At 41.6% G+C, this 17,732-nt stretch overlaps 1 protein-coding gene across 5 annotated transcripts in view; it reads left to right on the forward strand.

The window, feature by feature from the left end:
* Positions 1-17,732, forward strand: part of LOC102831275 (protein quaking-like) — a 179,874-nt gene that overhangs the window by 116,194 nt on the left and 45,948 nt on the right. For all 5 annotated transcript variants that reach the window (XM_006871169.1, XM_006871172.1, XM_006871171.1 and 2 more), the window contains exon 4: positions 8,181-8,324. In XM_006871169.1, coding sequence (XP_006871231.1) covers positions 8,181-8,324 — 144 coding nt within the window. The remainder of the gene's footprint in view (positions 1-8,180; positions 8,325-17,732) is intronic.

A 17,732-nucleotide genomic window follows, 5' to 3' on the forward strand; every position in this document is an offset into this window, starting at 1 on the left:
TGATCGTTTTTCTAATGTTGAACCATCCTTGCATCCCTGATATGAATCCCACTTGATCATGATGTATTATCTTTTTGATGTGTTGCTGGAGTCCTACCTGTATACAAGTGTGTCCATACACATGTGTGTTCAGGTACATGGGTACCACTCTCCCTACCACTGAAAATAAAGGAACAAGTCTCTAAGATCAGATTTGTTTCTGCACTGCAGAGGTAGCTGGCTGTCATTGGAATAGACCAGTATTATTGGTTTAGACTGCCGTTACAGAATTGTGGCTACAGAGGCACAGTTACTGCGATTGAATGAGTATTTGAAAACTGGAACGAGGGCATCCCTGGCAGTCTGTAGTCTTTTGTCTAAAGGAGATCGGTGTTCTTGGGAAAGAGTAGCATTGGGAAGAGTCATTGCTTAGTATCTTGCTTTCAACATGAAAAATATTTGGCATGAAATACTGAATTGTTTCATTCCGCTTTAATATGATGTTGTTGTTAAGCACTGTCAAGTAGGTTCCTACTCATAATGGTCCTGTAGGGTCGCTATGGGTCGGAACTGACTTGGCATTTAGCAACAACATAGAGTTTCCAAGGAGTGACTGGTGCGCTTGAACCACCGACCTTGTGGTTTAAACTAATCTTGCAGTTCAATGTATTAACCCCCACAGTGCCACACCAGGACTTAATATGTGTGTGCTAAATGTCCACTGGAGTCTTGGTGTTTGGTGCTGCAAGATAAATGCGCTAGACCAGAAAGTCAATTTGAACCGCAAAGTCGGCAGTTCAAACCCAGAAACCCTAGAAAGAACTGCTACGGTGTTAGTTAACCACACTTAATAACAATAACAAATGTCTGCTACTGATCAGGATTTCCTAGATGATGAATTCAGCATTGAATATGCAATTCCCCAAATCTTTGTGTATTATTTGAAAGCAATTTGCTTCAAAAACATGTTTGTTGTTGAACTAAGGTCCAAATTCAGGGGGAAAAAGTGTTTTTGAGATCAACTTTTTAGCTGGAGTCTGAGGAATTAGATTGTGTGGAATCTTCTTTGTGCCAAATTTTCAGTGAGCAGTTCTTAAACTAGTATGAGATTGGATGTATACATGGAGATGGTCATACCATACGCTAAAGCTTGGTCACTTGACTTAAAATGTTACATATTCATAAGTGTGTTATTGGCAGCATGCTTTTCTTAAGTAGGTAATCATTTTGGATTTTGTCCTGCGCGTTTTGGCTTGTGAACTGTCACATTAAGAGCACAGTGGGAGCAGGCGACTTGGGCTCATTTGCCTGACTACAAACACATAATGAAAAGGGACTCTCAGCAGGGGTGGAGACAATCAGTGTGTTCCCATGTTTCATGTTATAGAATTACTTTGTTGTTCAAACAAATACTGTAATTACAGCATAATTTAAAACCTCATAGGGCAGTGACTGGAGTTGATCAAAAACCAATCTAAAACAAAAGTAGTGTGTCATATGTGTTGAGACTTTATACTCTTACTATTTTTGTGTTACTGTATACAACTGCTTTAGAAGTAAAGTGGATATTTTGTTGAAATTAGATCTAGTTTAGTCATACATAAGGGCTTCAGAAATTTCATGGAAACATGAAATGAACAGATACTGGGATTTTCCTACAAACTTTTAGAATTCCCCTAGTATTGTTGGAAATATACATGGCATATGAAGGCCAAATTTTAATGGAAATTTTTGAAGACTGGAGGAAAAGTCTTGTGTATAAAGCAGTCAGTTTATTGTAGTATAAAGTATATCCTTTTTGTATATTTCTATCATTAAATTTTAATAGAAGATTCTCACATTTAGGTTAAAAGCTTTCTATTTTTGTAGCTGATTTATTAGATACTTCAATCCCAGTTTTTTTGTTGATCTTCATGGAACTTACTGAGGAAATCACTTACGGAGAAAAGGGCACATGGAATTGGGAGTGGGAACCAATTAAACAAACAAGCAAACCCCAAACTCTAAATCTGATATATAATGTCCATTAATCTGTTATTTATCTGCCTGTAAAATTCTTTGAGGACATGAAATGTGTGAATTTGCAAACAACATTGTTAAAGGTAAAATGGTGAAGTCAAAAGAACTCTAAAGGATCAAGATTTCTGTTTCTGATTCCTTCCCTAATCTATGAAGTCGATTTAGGACGGCAGTTTGCTTAACTCTTGGAGTCTCTTGGAGGTGCTGTCCTTGGAGAAGTACTGCCTGCTGAGAGGATGACTGAGCTCTGTCTTCCTTCAGTCCCCAGTGACTATCAGGCAGTGTTTCCTTTTGCTGTGCATAAGGCCACTCTGAGTCGGTACTGACTCAATGGCACCTAACAACAGGACAGGTCAAGTGTCCTTTAACAGTAGTCATAATAGTATGACAAACTGACAGGAGTGGTGAATTACTGGCAACTAAAATGTAAAGGTTGTAAACAAAGAGGAAAGGTCTTTCCAGTAGTTGGAAAATATGGCTTGGTGATAGAAATGTTGTTGGAGATCACATGATAGAATTTTGTAAGACCAATGACTTCATCACTGCAAGTACCATTTGTAAACAAGATAAAAGACGACTATACGCATGAACCAATACACAGAAATTAAATTGACAACATCTGCCGAAAGGAGCTCTGGTAATGTAGTGGTTATGAATCGGGCTGCTAACTTCAAGGTCAGCAGCTCGAAACTACAAGTTGTTCCATGGGAGAAAGATGGGGCTTTCTGCTCCCGTAAAGATTTACAGCCTCGGAAACCTTGTACATGGTCGCTATGAGTGGGAACCAACTCCACAACACATTAACGGTGAAAAAGTTCCATAGCAAGAGCCTGAACTAGGCCGGGAGCAAACTGGAATAGATATCAATTGCTCATCTGCAAGTTCAGGCTGAAGCTTAAGAATATTAACACAAGTCCTCGAGAGCCAATTACATTTGATGCATTAGACACTAAGATCGAAGACCTGAAGAGTCGTGGCATAATAACATCAAGAACATCCTACAGGAAGAATGCAGAAGGTCATTAAGAAGACAAGATAGAAGGAAAAGACCAAAATGAAAGTCAGAAGAGGCTCTGAAATCTGTTCTCCAGCACAGAGATGCGAAAGCAAATGAAAAAAATGAAGAGGTAAAAAACGTGAACAGAAATTTTCAAAAGGAAGCTTGAGAAGATAATGTGACATATTATAACAAAATGTGCAAAGACTTGGAGTTAGAAAACCAAAAGGGAAGAACACGCTCAGCATTCCTCTAGCTGAAGGAACTGAAAAAAAATTGAAGCCTTGTCTTGCAGTATTGAAGGATTCTCTAGGCAAAATATTGAATGATGCAGAAAGTATCAAAAGAAGATGGAAGGAATATACAGATTCACTGTACCAGAAAGAGATGATTGATGTTCATCCATTTGAAGAGGTGTAGCATATGATCAAGAGCCAATGATACTGAAGGAAGAAGTCCAAGGGGCATTGAAGGAATTGGCAAAGAACAAGGCACCAGGAATTGATGGAATACAAATTGAAATCTTTCAACCAACTGAGGCAGCACTGGAACCACTCACTTATCATTTATGCCGAGAAATACAGAAGACAACTACCTAGCCAATTGACTGGAGAGCGTTTGTGGCCATTCAAAGAGAGGTGACCCAAAGGAATGCAGAAATCATCGGACATCATTAATATCCTATGCAAGCAAATTTTGCTAAAGATAATTCCCAAAAACGGATGCAAGCATATATTGACATAGAACTTCTAGAGGTTTGAGTTAGATTCTGAGAGGCCGTGGAACGAGGGATATCATTGCTGATGTCCAATGGATCTTGGCTGAAAGCAGAGAATACCAGAAAGATGTTTGTTGTTGTTGTTAAGTGCCATCGAGTCAGTTCTGACCCATAGCGACCCTGTACAGGGTTTCCGAGGCTGTAAATCTTTACGGGAGCAGAAAGTCTCATCTTTCTCCCACGGAGCATCTGGTAGTTTCAAACTGCTGATCTTAAGGCTCGCAGCCCGATTCGTAACCTGGTAATGTAGTGGTTATCAGTATGCTACCAGAGCTCCTTAGAAAGATGTTTACTTGTGCTTTATTAACTAGATAAAGGCTTTTGATTGTGTGGATCATGACAAACTATGGACAGCATTGTGAAATATGAGTATTCTGGAACACTTAATTGTGCTCATAAGGAACCTGTACATAGACCATGAGGCAGTTGTTCAAACAGAACAAAGGTACACCAAATGGCTTAAAATTAGGAAAGGTGTGCACCAGGGTTATATTCTTTCACCTTATTTATTCAGTCAGTATGCTGAGCAAAAAGCCTGAGAAGCTCGATTATGTGAAGAAAAACGGCATCAGGATCGGAGAAAGACTCATTAACAACTGAAGTATGCATATGATACAATTTTGCTTACGGAAAGTGAAGAAGACCTAAAGTGCTTACAGATGAAGATCAAAGACCACAGCCTTCGGTGTGGGTTGTATCTCAATATAAAGGGGGAGGGAACCCCTCACCACTGGACCAATAAACAACATCCATATTAACAGAGAAAAGATTTGAAGTTGTCAAAGACTTCAGTTTGCTCAAATCTACCATAAACATTCAAGAAATCAAACAATGCAGTGCGTTAAGCACATCTGCTGCACAAGACCCTGTGAAAGTGTTGAAGAGCAAAGATATCAGTTTGAGGACTGTGGTGTGTCTGACTCAAGTCATGGTATTTTCAATGACCTCATATGCAAAAGCTGGACAGTGAATAAGGAAGACCGTAGAAGAATTGATGCTTTTGAGTTATGGTGTTGGAGGAGAATATTGAAAGTGCCATGCGTTGCCAAAAGAACCAGTAGATCCATTTTGGAAGAAGTGCAGCCAGAGTGCTCCTTGGACCCCAAGATGGCCAAACTTCATCTTTACTACTTCGGATATATTGTCAGGAGGGAGCAGTCGCTGGAGAAGGATATCGTGTTTGGTAAGGTGGAGGATCAGAGAAAAAGAGGAAGACCTCCGAGATGGATTGGCAAAGTGGATTGACAAAGTGGCAGCATCAGTGGGCTCAAGCGTGGCAACAATTGTGAGGGTGGTCCAGAACCGCCAGGCAGTGTTTCGCTCTGTTGTGCATAGGGTCACTATGAGTCGGTACCAGCTTAATAGTACCAACAATAACAGTATGATTTTTGCTAGCTTCACTTACATGTGAAAGTTGGGCAGTGAATAAGGAAAATTGCAGAAGAAGTGATGCCTTTGAGTTAATAGTGCTGGAGAATGGACTGCTAGAAAAACAAACAAATCTGTGTGGCTAGTACAACCAGAATGTTCCTTAGAAACCAGGACGGTGAGACGTCTTCTCTAATACTCAGGGCATGTTATCAACAGGGAGCAGTCCCTGGAACAGGACCTCATGTTTGGTAAAGTGCAGGGTCAGCGAAAAATAGTAAGATCCCCAAGGAGATGGATTGGCACACCTGCAGCAGCACTGAGCTCAAGCTTAACAACAATTGTGAGGATGGCACAGGACCAGGCAGTGAGCGTCGCTATGGTTGGGAACCGACTGAAAGGAGGCACCTAAAAAATATATATATTTTTAAACCCGTTGCTGTTGAGTAAATTCCAGCTCAGAATGATCCTATAGGGTAATGTAGAACTACTGCATAGGGTTTGGAAAACTACTAATCTTTACAGGGGAGCAGATAGCCAGCCTTATCTTTCTCCCTCCAGGCGGTTGGTGGGTTGGTTAATAGCCCTATACTTAGCCCACTGTGCCAGCCGGGATCAGCAAGCTTCAATTTGTTGTACAGATAAAGGTGTTTCCATGTCTTTCATTCCACCCTCCCTTAAATCAAAAGATGGGAGGTCATGGCTTTGAGCTTTGAACTTAATTCATGTACATAGTAATGGTTGTTGTTGTTTTGTGCCCTGGAGTCAATTCCGACTCAAAGTGCACCCCCGCACAGGGTTTCTGAGGCTGTAAATCTTTACGGGAGCAGAAAGCCTCATCTTTCTCCTGCGGAACAGCTGGTACTTTTGAACTGCTGACCTTAAGGTTCGCAGCTCAATTTGTAACCACTAAGCTGCCAGAGCTCCTTATACATAGTAATTGTTGTTGCTAAGTGCTATCGAGTCGATTCCGACCCATAGCGACCTTGTATAGGGTTTCCAAGGAGCAGCTGGTTAACTTGAACCGCTTGCTGATCTTGCAGTTCAAACGGCTTTGCAGTCTGGTGCATTAACCCACAGTGCCACACCAGTAATTATATACATGTAGTTTATCTTGACCTATATTATGCCATGTTCTTTGGATTCATTGAAACAAAATCCTGTGGGGTGTTAAAGGGAAAGCACTCTCTTTGTCAGTATATCAAAACCAGACCTCATGAGCATCACCAAAGAAAATCAGAGAGGTTTGATGAGCCAACAGCTACTGACAACTTTTAGTAAGTCAGAAAGAAACAGACCTTGAGACCAGGGAGATGGTCTGGGTGATTGCATAGCAAGAGACACAATGATGGTCAGTGCAGCAGGACACTCTGGGAAAACTTTGAGACTCTAAGTTTAATGATCATACTGTTCACAGGTCAGTTTTTCAATTCATTAAATGCCAGATAGTTGTAAAAAACAGAGCAGATGGCTTTTCCACTCAGTAATTCATTACGCATTTTGGGTCCTGACTTTGGTCACCAGGCCCTTGCTGTCCTGGTGCTCATCCTACTTCCTACCTGTGTTTGCAATTTCCTTTTATCCTTTCTTGCCCTCTGAACTTCATCCCTGGGCAAATGGTGTCATTTGACCTTATGTGGCTAGTTTGTCCACTGTATGTATCCTGGGCAGCGATAGCTGGGCACCATCTAGTTCTTCTGGTCACAGGGTCACAGAGACTAACATTCAAGCATTCTGTTAGTCCTCTACAGAGTCCTGGTGTAGTGCTATGGCTTAATGTACTTGACTGCGAAGTCTGTTTGAACCACAAGGTCAGCGGTTCATACTCACCAGCTGCTTCTTAGAAGCCCTGTACAAGGTCGCTGTGGGTCAGAACCAAGTCATCGGTACTTAACAACAACAGTTAGTCTACTGGACTAATTGTTCCCCTGCATCTTTGAGGGACCAATAATAGTTGCATCCTAGATGGCCACACACAAGCTTTTAAGACCCCACTTGCTTTTTCATAGAGCTTCCTGGCATGTGAGTTGTACCACAAAACTACTAGCACTCGTGAACTAACAGTTCATTATACCAGGTCTGTGACTTGAAGCTCAGTTTGGCACACTCCCGAATTTTGTGCTTACATTTGTTACCTTGCTCTGAGCCAGGTACATTTCAGTCTCTAAAATGGAAATTAGAAGCAAAGAATAATCCAGGTGGGGAAGAGAAGTGTGGGTAAGTGGCTTCTGAAATTCTCTCTGGAGTGTGTGACAAGGTGTTCTGCGTGGGGACATTCTGTGTACTAAGTCATTTTCAAGACAGTACAAAACTGAAACATAGTCTCTCTTAAACTAATGCTTATCATGAAAGAGTGACCTTAGTAAGGTTAGTTCAGTGTTTAAAAGTCAGGTCTGATGGAAAGACAGCTCAGAATGTACGTGCTTCTTAGGCCCCGTGGTTTCTGTAATTACTACTTAATACAAATGCCGTTTCTCTTATACAACAATGTCTGTGAATAAAATACTGTTCCTAATCTTGAACACAGCCAGTGTACTAGAAGTAGTTATAGCAGGGTGGAGAGGACACTGAATTTGAAAGTGAAAACTTTGATTCTGCTCTTATTTTAGCAGTTGATTTCCTGTGGCCTTGGCATGTGACTTGCTAACTTTGATGAGCTTTTGATTGCTCCTATGTGGAGAGAGAGAGAAGAGAAGTGGCAACAAGCCTTTCAGAGTGTTTAAGGATGAACCAGGCATCCGTGTCTTTGTGAATTCCTGAACTGCGAGGCCGCCTGTTTGGTTACTGTTATGTCTGAGCCTCTAGGTCCTTGCCGGAAAGCACATAGTAGCAGATGCTAACTTGAATCGTCGTTGAACGCAGTAAATCTAGCTGTTAGATTCTTTGCCAGGAAAGTAATTCAAAAGGTTGATTTTTGTCATCAAAGGAAAATAATGCAAACATAGCTTACACCATTACTAACCAGTAAGGGCTATGGTGCGTGCCCCCTCTTTGAAGTGTGTGGTTTGTAACAGTGTACTTTGTCATTTTTTTTTTAAGGAGGAGCAAAACAGAGGAAAGCCCAATTGGGAACATCTGAATGAAGACTTACATGTACTGATCACTGTGGAAGAGGCTCAGAACAGAGCGGAGATCAAACTCCAGAGAGCGGTGGAAGAAGTGAAGAAGCTCCTTGTGCCTGCAGTGAGTAGAGAGCTCCATGGATGACTCCTGCTTAGCCTAACAGATAGGTTGTTATTTGTTAGGAATTCTGTTTAGCCAGAAAACATTGAACTAATTAATACTTCATGTAACGTCATCTATTAGACAGGCTTAGGCCTTGCTCACATTCTTAGCTATTTTCTTTGGAAAGAAGTGTGTTATGAGGAGCAGATTCGGTAATCAGACAGTACTCGATTCTGAATCCCCGGCTCCATTGGGGAAGACTTTATAAGCACCTCATTATTAGTGTGAGTGACGAAATATGTCCCCTTGTCTGTCTTTCTTTTGTTTGTAATTGAAGAGGAGCAGGATCTCATTGTAAGCAGTTAATGAGTGTATAGAAGGCCCTACTATGCAGGGTGGGTTCCAGTGTGTATGTCTGCTCCTGGAGATTCTGTGTCCCATAGTGAACATTTCCCAAGAATGAAACTATTCTCTTACAAAAAGTAAAAACTACCGGGCACCATTCTGAGCACTTCTCACACTTGAGCTCATTTAATAGTATTTTTAACAGAAAATAAAAAACCAGAAAAACACATTGCCGTGGAGTCTGACTGTTCTGACTCCTAGGGACCCAGTAGGACAGAGTACAACTGCCTCGTAGGGTTCCCAAGGCTGCTGTCTTTATGGAAGCAGGCTGCCCCACTTTCTTTCTGCTAATGTAATAAGAACTTTTAAAGTTACTGTGAGGGCTCTTAGATAACGACATCACAAATAATTTTGTAGCGTGGAAACGCATGAGAAATTCTCCCAGACTTCTTCAGATTCTCATCATCCCTTCCCTCCCTCCTTTTCGCTTTCTCCATTCCCCTTCCTAACCTATTGAACTGTAGGGTGATGAAACTGTTGTTGTGAAGTGCCATCCAGTTGGTTCCAACTCACTGCAACCCTTTATAATGTTTCCAAAGACAGCTGGTGGGTTTTTGAACTGCCAACCTTGCAGCTCATCTGACTTTGTGGTCCAGCGCATCATCCTGTAGCGCCATACCTGCAGATCAGTTTTCTAAGTCATTAAAGTTTTTTTTTTTTCTGTAAGTAAAGATACATGCACACATCCACCCTGCCTGAATAGCTGTAGAAAACACTCGGCAGTTGTGAGCATTCCATCCAGTGCCAAGACTGACATGGCTGATGTGGAGTCTACCTGGAAGACACTCCCAGGTAGTCTATTCTACAGATGCAGCCACAAAGTCACAAACATTTCTCTCTTACTTAACGAAGTTTACTCCGTAGAAGAAATTAATTTCATATAAATTCTGTTTAATAGGACCTATCAGGACTATCCATTGTAGAGTCTTCCCCTTCTTTAAGAAGTGTGCAGTATACAGATAAAAGGATGTTTGCCCCATTTTCAGAAAAGGTTATTTAGCATTTAGTGTTAATCGTATTGCTTTGCACAGCTGTGAATTGTAGATGCCAAGCATTCCTCTGGTCACGCCCTCTCAGCTTGCTTTAGCAGCCACAGACTCAGACATCCTGCGCATGGCTGTGGGGCTTAGTAGGGATGTGAGGAGGGTCAGAATTCTTAGGGCACAGTTGTTCATCCAGGTGCGCCCCCAGGCAGGCCTCCCTCTGCCCAGTCAATGTGATAGGGTTCTATTAGGGCTGCTTATAAATGCCCATATGCATTTACCGCTCCACCATAGGCCTCAGCCTGAAGGCTCTGGCTTCTAACTCTGGGGATCTGCAAGCCTAAGTGCCAGGAGGAAGCCCCACTCTGCAAGCAATCCTCCTGCCCCAACTCACTGGGTTTTCGGTGCTCTGTGCCCTAGGAAACCCACCGTTCTGTTGGTGCTGTGACTCTCGGTTGTACTGCTGCCTCTGGTGTCGTGGTTTTCTGTCACGGGGTTGAGGAATTTCTATGCACACAGTTCTCTGGTTCCAGATGACATGTTTCACACCAGGCTCTTTTCTTCTTTGATGTGAGTGAGATTCTTCCTGATGCTCCTGAGGTGGTTCATACCCATGTTGATTTCCAAGTTATTGCAATCATAATGAACTCTTAACAATCTTTCGTTGTATCATCCTATTGATAGCTTCTCCCCTATTGAACTCAGAACATTAGGAAGAGGGTTGTTTGGTGGGTGGTGGTGGTGGTGGTTGGGTTCTGTCTAGCCAATACCGATTCACAGCAACCTTTTGCACAACAGAGTGAAAAACCGATTGTTCTTGTGCCAATCTCAAAATCAGTGCTATGTTAGAGCCCATTTCTGCTGCTACTGTGCCAATCCATCTTGTTAGAAGTCTTCCTCTTTTTCACTGACCCTCCATTTTACCAAGCATGATGTCCTTCTCCAGGGACTGGTCCTTCCTGATAACATGTTCAAGGTATGAGAGACGAAGTCTGGTCATCTTGGCTTCTAAGGAGCATTCTGGTTATACTTCTTCCAATACAGATTTGTTTGTTCTTCTGACAGTCCATGGAACCTTTAATATTTCTCTCCAACACCATAACACAAAAGCATTAATTCTTCTATGGTCTTCCTTATTCATTGTCCCACTTTCACATGCATATGAGGTTTATTGAACATACCATGACTTAGTTCAGGCACACCTTAGTCCTCAAACTGACATCTTTGCTCTTTAGCACTGTAAACAGGTGATGCAATACGTTGTTTGATTTCTTGACTGCTGCCTCCATGGTGGTTGAGCCTAGCAAAATGAAGTCTTTGACAGCTACATTCTTTTCTCTGATGATATGGATGTTATTTATTTTTCCAGTGGTGGGGATTCTTGTTTCTTTGTCTTGAGGTGCAACTCATACCAAAGGCTGTGGTTTTTTTATCTTCACCAGAGAGCATTTTAAGTCCTCTTCACTTTCAGCAAGCAAGGTTGTATCATCTGCACATGGCAGGTTGTTAATGAGTCTTCCTTCAGTCTTGATGCCATGGTGTTCTTCATATAACCCAGCTTCTCTGAATATTTGCTCAGCATACAGATTGAATAAGTATGGTGAAAGAATACAACCCTGGCACACACCTTTGCTAAAAATTTTAAACCATTTAGTGTTCCCTTGTTCTGTTCAACAACTGCCTTGTGGTCTATGTGCAGGTTCCTCATGAGCACAATTAATTGTTCCAGAATGCTCATTTTCTGCAATGTTGTCCATAGCTTGTCCTGATCCTCTCAATCCTCAACCTTTGCATAGTTAATGAAGCACAGGTATTCTCTGCTTTCAGTCAAGATCCATCTGTTATCAGCAGTGGCATCCCTTGTTCTTCATCCTCATTTGAATCCTTCTTGAACTTCTGACACTTCTCTCTCAAATGTACTGTTACAGCCATTTTGCAATTACCTTTAGCAAAAGTTTACTTGCACGCTGTATTAATGCTGCTGTCCAGTGATTTCCTCACTGTGCTGGGTCACCTCTCTTTGGAATGGGCACAAATACAGATCTCATCCAGTGAGTTAGCCAGATTGTTGTCTTTCAAATTTCTTGACAGAGATGAGTGAGCACCTCTAGTGCTGCATCAATCTGTTGAAAGATTTCTGTTTGTATTCCATCAGTTCCTGGAGCCCTGTTGTTTGCCAGTGCCTTCTGTGTACCTTCAGTATCATTGACTCTTGAATCATATGCAACCTCTTGAAATGGTTGATCATTGATTATTTCTTTCTGGTACAGTTACTCTGTGTATTCCTTCTGTCATCTGTTGATGCTTTCTACATCATTCATTATTTTGCTCATAGAATCCTTCAGTATTGCAAGGTGAAGCTTAAATTTTTTTTCTTCCGTTACCTTAGCTTAAGAACTACTCAGCGTGTTCTTCCCTTTTTGTTTCTGGCTCCAAGTGTTTGCACATTTCTTTGTTAATACTTGACTTCGTCTTCTTGAGCTGATCTTTGAGATTTCCTGTTCATCTCTTTTACCCCTTATTTCTTCCATTTGCTTTAGCATTTTTAAGCTGGAGAGCATTTTTCAGTGTCTCCTCTGACATCCATTTTGGTGTTTTCCTTCTTTCTTGTCTTCTTAATCACCTTTTGATTGCTTCCTGTATGATGTTCTTCATGTCAGAACACAACTCTGGTTGGTGTGTAAATTTGAATAAGAGTGGTGTTACTGGTCTTCTTGTAGGCATATTTATCCTATCACAGACAGCGTTGTACTTCATGACAGATTTTGATATGTTCTCTTTGATGGTGAATGCGACACCATTCTTCTTGAATTTATCTTTCCTGGTGTATTAAACCATGTGATTTTCAGGTTAAAACTGGCCAATGCCATTCCATTTCAGTTCACTAATGCCTAGGATATCAATGTTACACATTATTTTCCTTTTTGACAATTTCTCGTTTTCCCAGATTCGTATTTAGTACATTCCATGTTCCAATTTTAACAGAAGTTTATAGCTGTTTTTGTTCATTTTGAGTTGTGCCCCATCAGCAAATGAAGGTCCCAAAGGCTTCACTCCATTCACATCATAATGGTTAACTGTACTTTGAGGAGGCATCTCTTCCCCAGTCATATTTGGAGTGCCTTCCATCCTGAGGGGCTCATCTTCCTGCACTATATCTGACACTATTTTGGTGCTATTCATCATGTTTCAGTAATCTGGTGCTGAAAGTGTTTCACTGCTGTTCATAAGGTTTTCAATGACTAAAAATTCAAGTGTGGTTCATCTCTCTTTCTTCATAGTCTGTCTTTGTCTGGAAGCTCATGTGAAACCTGTCCACCTGGGGTGGCGGGGAAGGGACCCTGCTGGTATTTACAGTATCTGTGGCATAGCTTCCAGAATCACAGCAACACACAAGCTGCTACCATGTGACAAATGGTGGGAGTCGTTTGGTAGGAATATCAAAAGACTACGGCTGAAAGAAATCTGCAGTGGTTCACTGCGCAGCATCCAAACACCTGACTCCCTTGATAGAGCACTCAGAGCTCACCTTTTGGATTTTTCTCATCAGTCCGACTGTCCTAAAATGTGGGCGCCTGGGAGACAGCCTGGAACTACAGACTGCAATACAAACTGGCTAAGTGTTTTTGGAAAAATCAGTTAGGTTTTCTTTGTGTTTCCTGTTTCACACAATGAAAAAGGTGGAGTAAATGACCTCTAAATTCCTATTCATTTTTAGAATATGTGTCTTTTGAATATTATAAGATTGTTTTTAAGTGCTGTTGAGTCACTTCCGACTCATAGCAACCCTGTATAGGTTTCCGAGCAGCAGCTGATGAGTGTGAATTGCCGACCTTGTATTTCAAACCAGCCTTGCAGTCCTGTACGTACCCCACAGTGCCGGTGCCACACCAGGACACCTCAGTACATAAAAATAACAACTTTGACTAAAATTCCTTCAGTTTATGCTCGAATATAGCACTTTTCATGATAAATATATTCATCTCCTATGGATATATTTTCGGATGATTATTAGGTAATAATTATTATTGGACAGGGAGTCCTAGTGTGGCGCTGTGAGTTAATGTGCTGGACTGCAAAATTGATTTGAACAGCAAGGTTGACGCCGCTCCTCGGAAACCCTATACAGGGTCGCTATGGGTCAGAACCTACTCGAGGGCACTTCACAACAACAACAAATTATTAGATAACAAAGATTTTAAACTATTGATTGTAGTAATGACTAGCCCTGTAGTAATAAAATTTTCTTAGCAATGTTGTTGTTGTTAAAGTGCCGTTGAGTCAATTCTGACCCATAGCGACCCTGTTTAGGCTTTCCAAAGAGCAGCTGGTGAGTTTGAACCACCAACCTTGCATTTCAAATGACTTTGCAGTCTGACGCGTTAGCCCGCCGTGCCACACCAGGACTCCTTCTTGGCAATACAAATTGTAAAATAAAATTACAGTGATTTAACCTTGTAGTATTTCCTTGTTGTTGTTTTTAGCCATTTATTTTAAATGTTTATTATTTCATTGCATAATATCCATAAATTTGTTGTAATGTCCTGTATATTATGATACTATTTTTGATGGTGATATCACGGTGAAGAAAGGGCTCAGAGTTGTTGGATCAGCACTGTACTTGGGCATGTTGAGTCCACCAGTGGCTTCTTGGAAAGTCCAGTATGCAAGCTCACGATGGGTCGTAACGGACTCCATGACACTTCACAACAACAACAAAGAACATAGAAGCTTATTGCATTCCAAGGCATCCCCATATTTGCTGGTATGCTTTGTGGAACTGGTTAGACCTGTATGTGCTTTGTTGAAGTACCAGTGTGTCAGTTCTGAATCATAGCTCCTCCTGTATAAAGTTTCCATTGAGTGGCCGGTGGGTTTGAACTGCCGACATTGATGTTATCTCAGCTGCACAGTAGGACTCCCATGTATACTTACCCAGAAAGAAAATGGTTTATTTGGCCTTTGAAATAAAGTCACATTTAGACTAACAAAATGCCCTCCCCCCCCTTTAAATCACTAAAGTGAAATTTTATTCTGTGATAGACATTCCACATCTCTTATTGAATGTTATCTAGTAGGATTGGCTACTGTTGGTATTCAAGGATCTTATTTCTAGTGGTTTTGGGGACATCTGGCATCTTTAGAGAGACTGAACCACTATACCCTGACCTAGATAGGGTACTTTGGGTGGTCACTGGGTAGGGAAGTTCACTTTTTTGGGACAGTTTGGGACACTCCATGAAAGTTTACCATTGGTGTACTTGTGTAGGTATTTGTGCCATTACTTCTAAATGCTGTTCGTAAAGTGAATACGTTAATGCAAGGATTAGGAACAAAAGGTATGAAAATAGTTCCTGGTCGATATTGTAAAGTGATGTGGCTCTTTTTGCAAATAAAAAAAAAAGGACTATCATTGCTTCAGTATTTTCAAAGTAAAATCTCTTTGGATTGAATATTGACAAATCTTGAGCTTCTGATAAAACTTCATGGACATGTGAATTTGGCTATTGCCGAAGGTCTTTTGGTTTGCTGTTCACGTAAAAGTGTTAATGCGAATGATAGACCAACAATTATTTTGGAACATACTAGGGAGCTTCAGAAATTTCATGGAAAAATTCCATCATCTTTTAATTCAATTTTTCCACCAACTTTTTGAAGCCTTTGAATGGAATTGAGAATCATTCCCCAAACCAGTGGCATTGAAGTAAGGAGTGTCAGAAATCATTGCAGGAAAGAATGTATTTCTTATTAGCATTTATGTTAGATTTAACCTTGGGATGTCCTTCAAGAAAGCTGCCAAAAGGCTCTTTCTCATTTTAATTCATCCCTGTTTAGCAGGAAAGCTGCTGGAAACTTTTCTGTGGTTTCCATGGCTCCTAATTTACCTTGAAAATAGTGGTGTTGGAGTTTTGCGCGATAGTGGGTGTTTCCCTAGCATGGGAGTTAGCAGAAATGACTGGCCTCTCAGATTTGAAACACTCAGCTCTGCCTTTTGGGATTCCTCAGTACTTTATAGTGTGTCAGTTTGAGTTTTCAGCTGTTACCACTGTCAAACAAAACAAAACTTTTTTAAACTACCAAGTTCACTGAACTTTCATTCCTACCTCCTTCTCAAATCTGTTCATTCCCTTCACCCCATTTCTACTACCCAACCTGAAGCCAGGGCCCTGGTGTGGCGCTGTGGACTAATGCGTCGACTGCGAAGTCGTTTGAACTGCAGCGTCAGTGGTTCAAGCTCACCAGCTGCTCCTTGGAAACCCTATACAGAGTCGCTATGGGTCGTAATCGACTCGTCAGCACTTAACAACAACAACGTGAAGCCAGGGTTATCCATGTCAGCATCTCAGAACTGGTTTCCAGGCTTGCAGCTGGAGCTTCCAGGCCCACCAGGAAGGAGTGCACTGTGCACTGCTCCTACCATTCCTGCTTCAAAACCTCCTTGTGGTTCCCTTGGACTCTGAGAAAATGCCTTCACATGACCAATGAGGTCCTTTGCAGTTTGCTAAGTTTATCTTTCAAGCTTCGTTTTACATGCGAACTCTGTCTCTCTCTCGCACACACATACACGCATGCACACTTTCTTCACACCATACCCACACATCAGTTCCGTTTGACTTTCTTGTAACTTCAAAATTTTTCTTGCCTTGTTGTTGTTGTTGTTACGTGCCATGGAGTTGGTTCTAACTCATAGCGACCCTGAACAGGGTTTCCGAGGCTGTAAATCTTTACGAGAGCAGAAAGCATCATCTTTTTCCCATGGAACAGCTGGTAGTTTCGAACTGCTGTCCCTGAGGTTCACAGCCTGATTCGTAACCACTTCGTTGCTAACCTCAGGGTCAGCAGTTCAAAACCACCAGCCGTTTCGTGGGAGAAAGATGAGGCTTTCTGCTTCCGTGAAGATTTACAGCCTTGGAAACCCTGTACAGGGTCGTTATGAGTCTAGTTGGAACTGACTCCATGGCACATAACAACAACAACAACAAGCTTTTGTAGTGTTTATTGTATGCTTACCCTAGGCTAGATACTGGTTGCTGGCTGTGGGAGAGAATGTGAAACTGACTGATAAAGCTCCTTTCCTCCTAGACCTTACCTTCTGTTTGTGGTGGTGGTGGGGAGGGGCCTGGATGACTGACAGTAAGGAAAAACATACCCAAACAAAGTTACTACAAAATGCTGTGAAGAAAAATCTCATGGGAAAAGAGGATGAGGAGCTAGGGACTTTTACCTCCTTAGGACTGTATCACTTATTGTTGTTGTTAAGTGCTATCTAGTCGGTTCCGACCCGTAGCGACCTGGTATAGGGTTTCCGAGGCTGTAAATCTTTATGGGAGCAGAAAGCCTTCTCTTTCTCTCGTGAAGTGGCTGGCAGTTTCGAACTGCTGACCTTAAGGTTCTTACTATGTCCTAAGATTTCATGGAGTCCTGGTGCCGTGCTATGGAGTAACACACTAGATCGCAAGGTCGGTTTGAACCACAGGGTTGGAAAGTCAGACACAGCAGCCAATCCTTGGAAACCCTATACCAGGTTACTATGAGTTGTAACCGACTTGGCAGCGCTTAACAACAACAAGATTTCATGGAGTACTGGTGTGGTGATGTAAGATAAGCAAGATAACCACAAGGTCAGCAGTTCAAATCCACCAGCCACTCCTTGGAAACCCTATACTGAGTCTGTATGAATCAGAATTGATTTGATGGCACTTATAAACAGCAATAAGATTTTATTGGGGCCCTGGTGTGGTACTGTAGGATAAGCACTGGACTTCTAACTGTGTAAGCAGTTCAGACTCACCAGCTGCTACTTAGAAGACCTATACTGGGTCACTATGAGTCGGAACTGACACCACGGCACTTCATAACAACAGGATTTCATTGTTTAGGTAAATGATCCCTTGGCAACCTCAATCTCTTCTCCATTGGTAAAAATGCTGTTTATTTGTCCAGTGGTGAGGATTTTTGTTTTCTTGACATTGAGTTGTAATCCATACCGAAGACTGTCCTCTTTGATCTTCATCAGTAAATATTTTAAGTCCTCTTC

Source organism: Chrysochloris asiatica, unplaced genomic scaffold, assembly GCF_000296735.1.
Source record: "Chrysochloris asiatica unplaced genomic scaffold, ChrAsi1.0 scaffold00162, whole genome shotgun sequence".
In the NCBI taxonomy this organism is placed as follows: Eukaryota; Metazoa; Chordata; class Mammalia; order Afrosoricida; family Chrysochloridae; genus Chrysochloris; species Chrysochloris asiatica.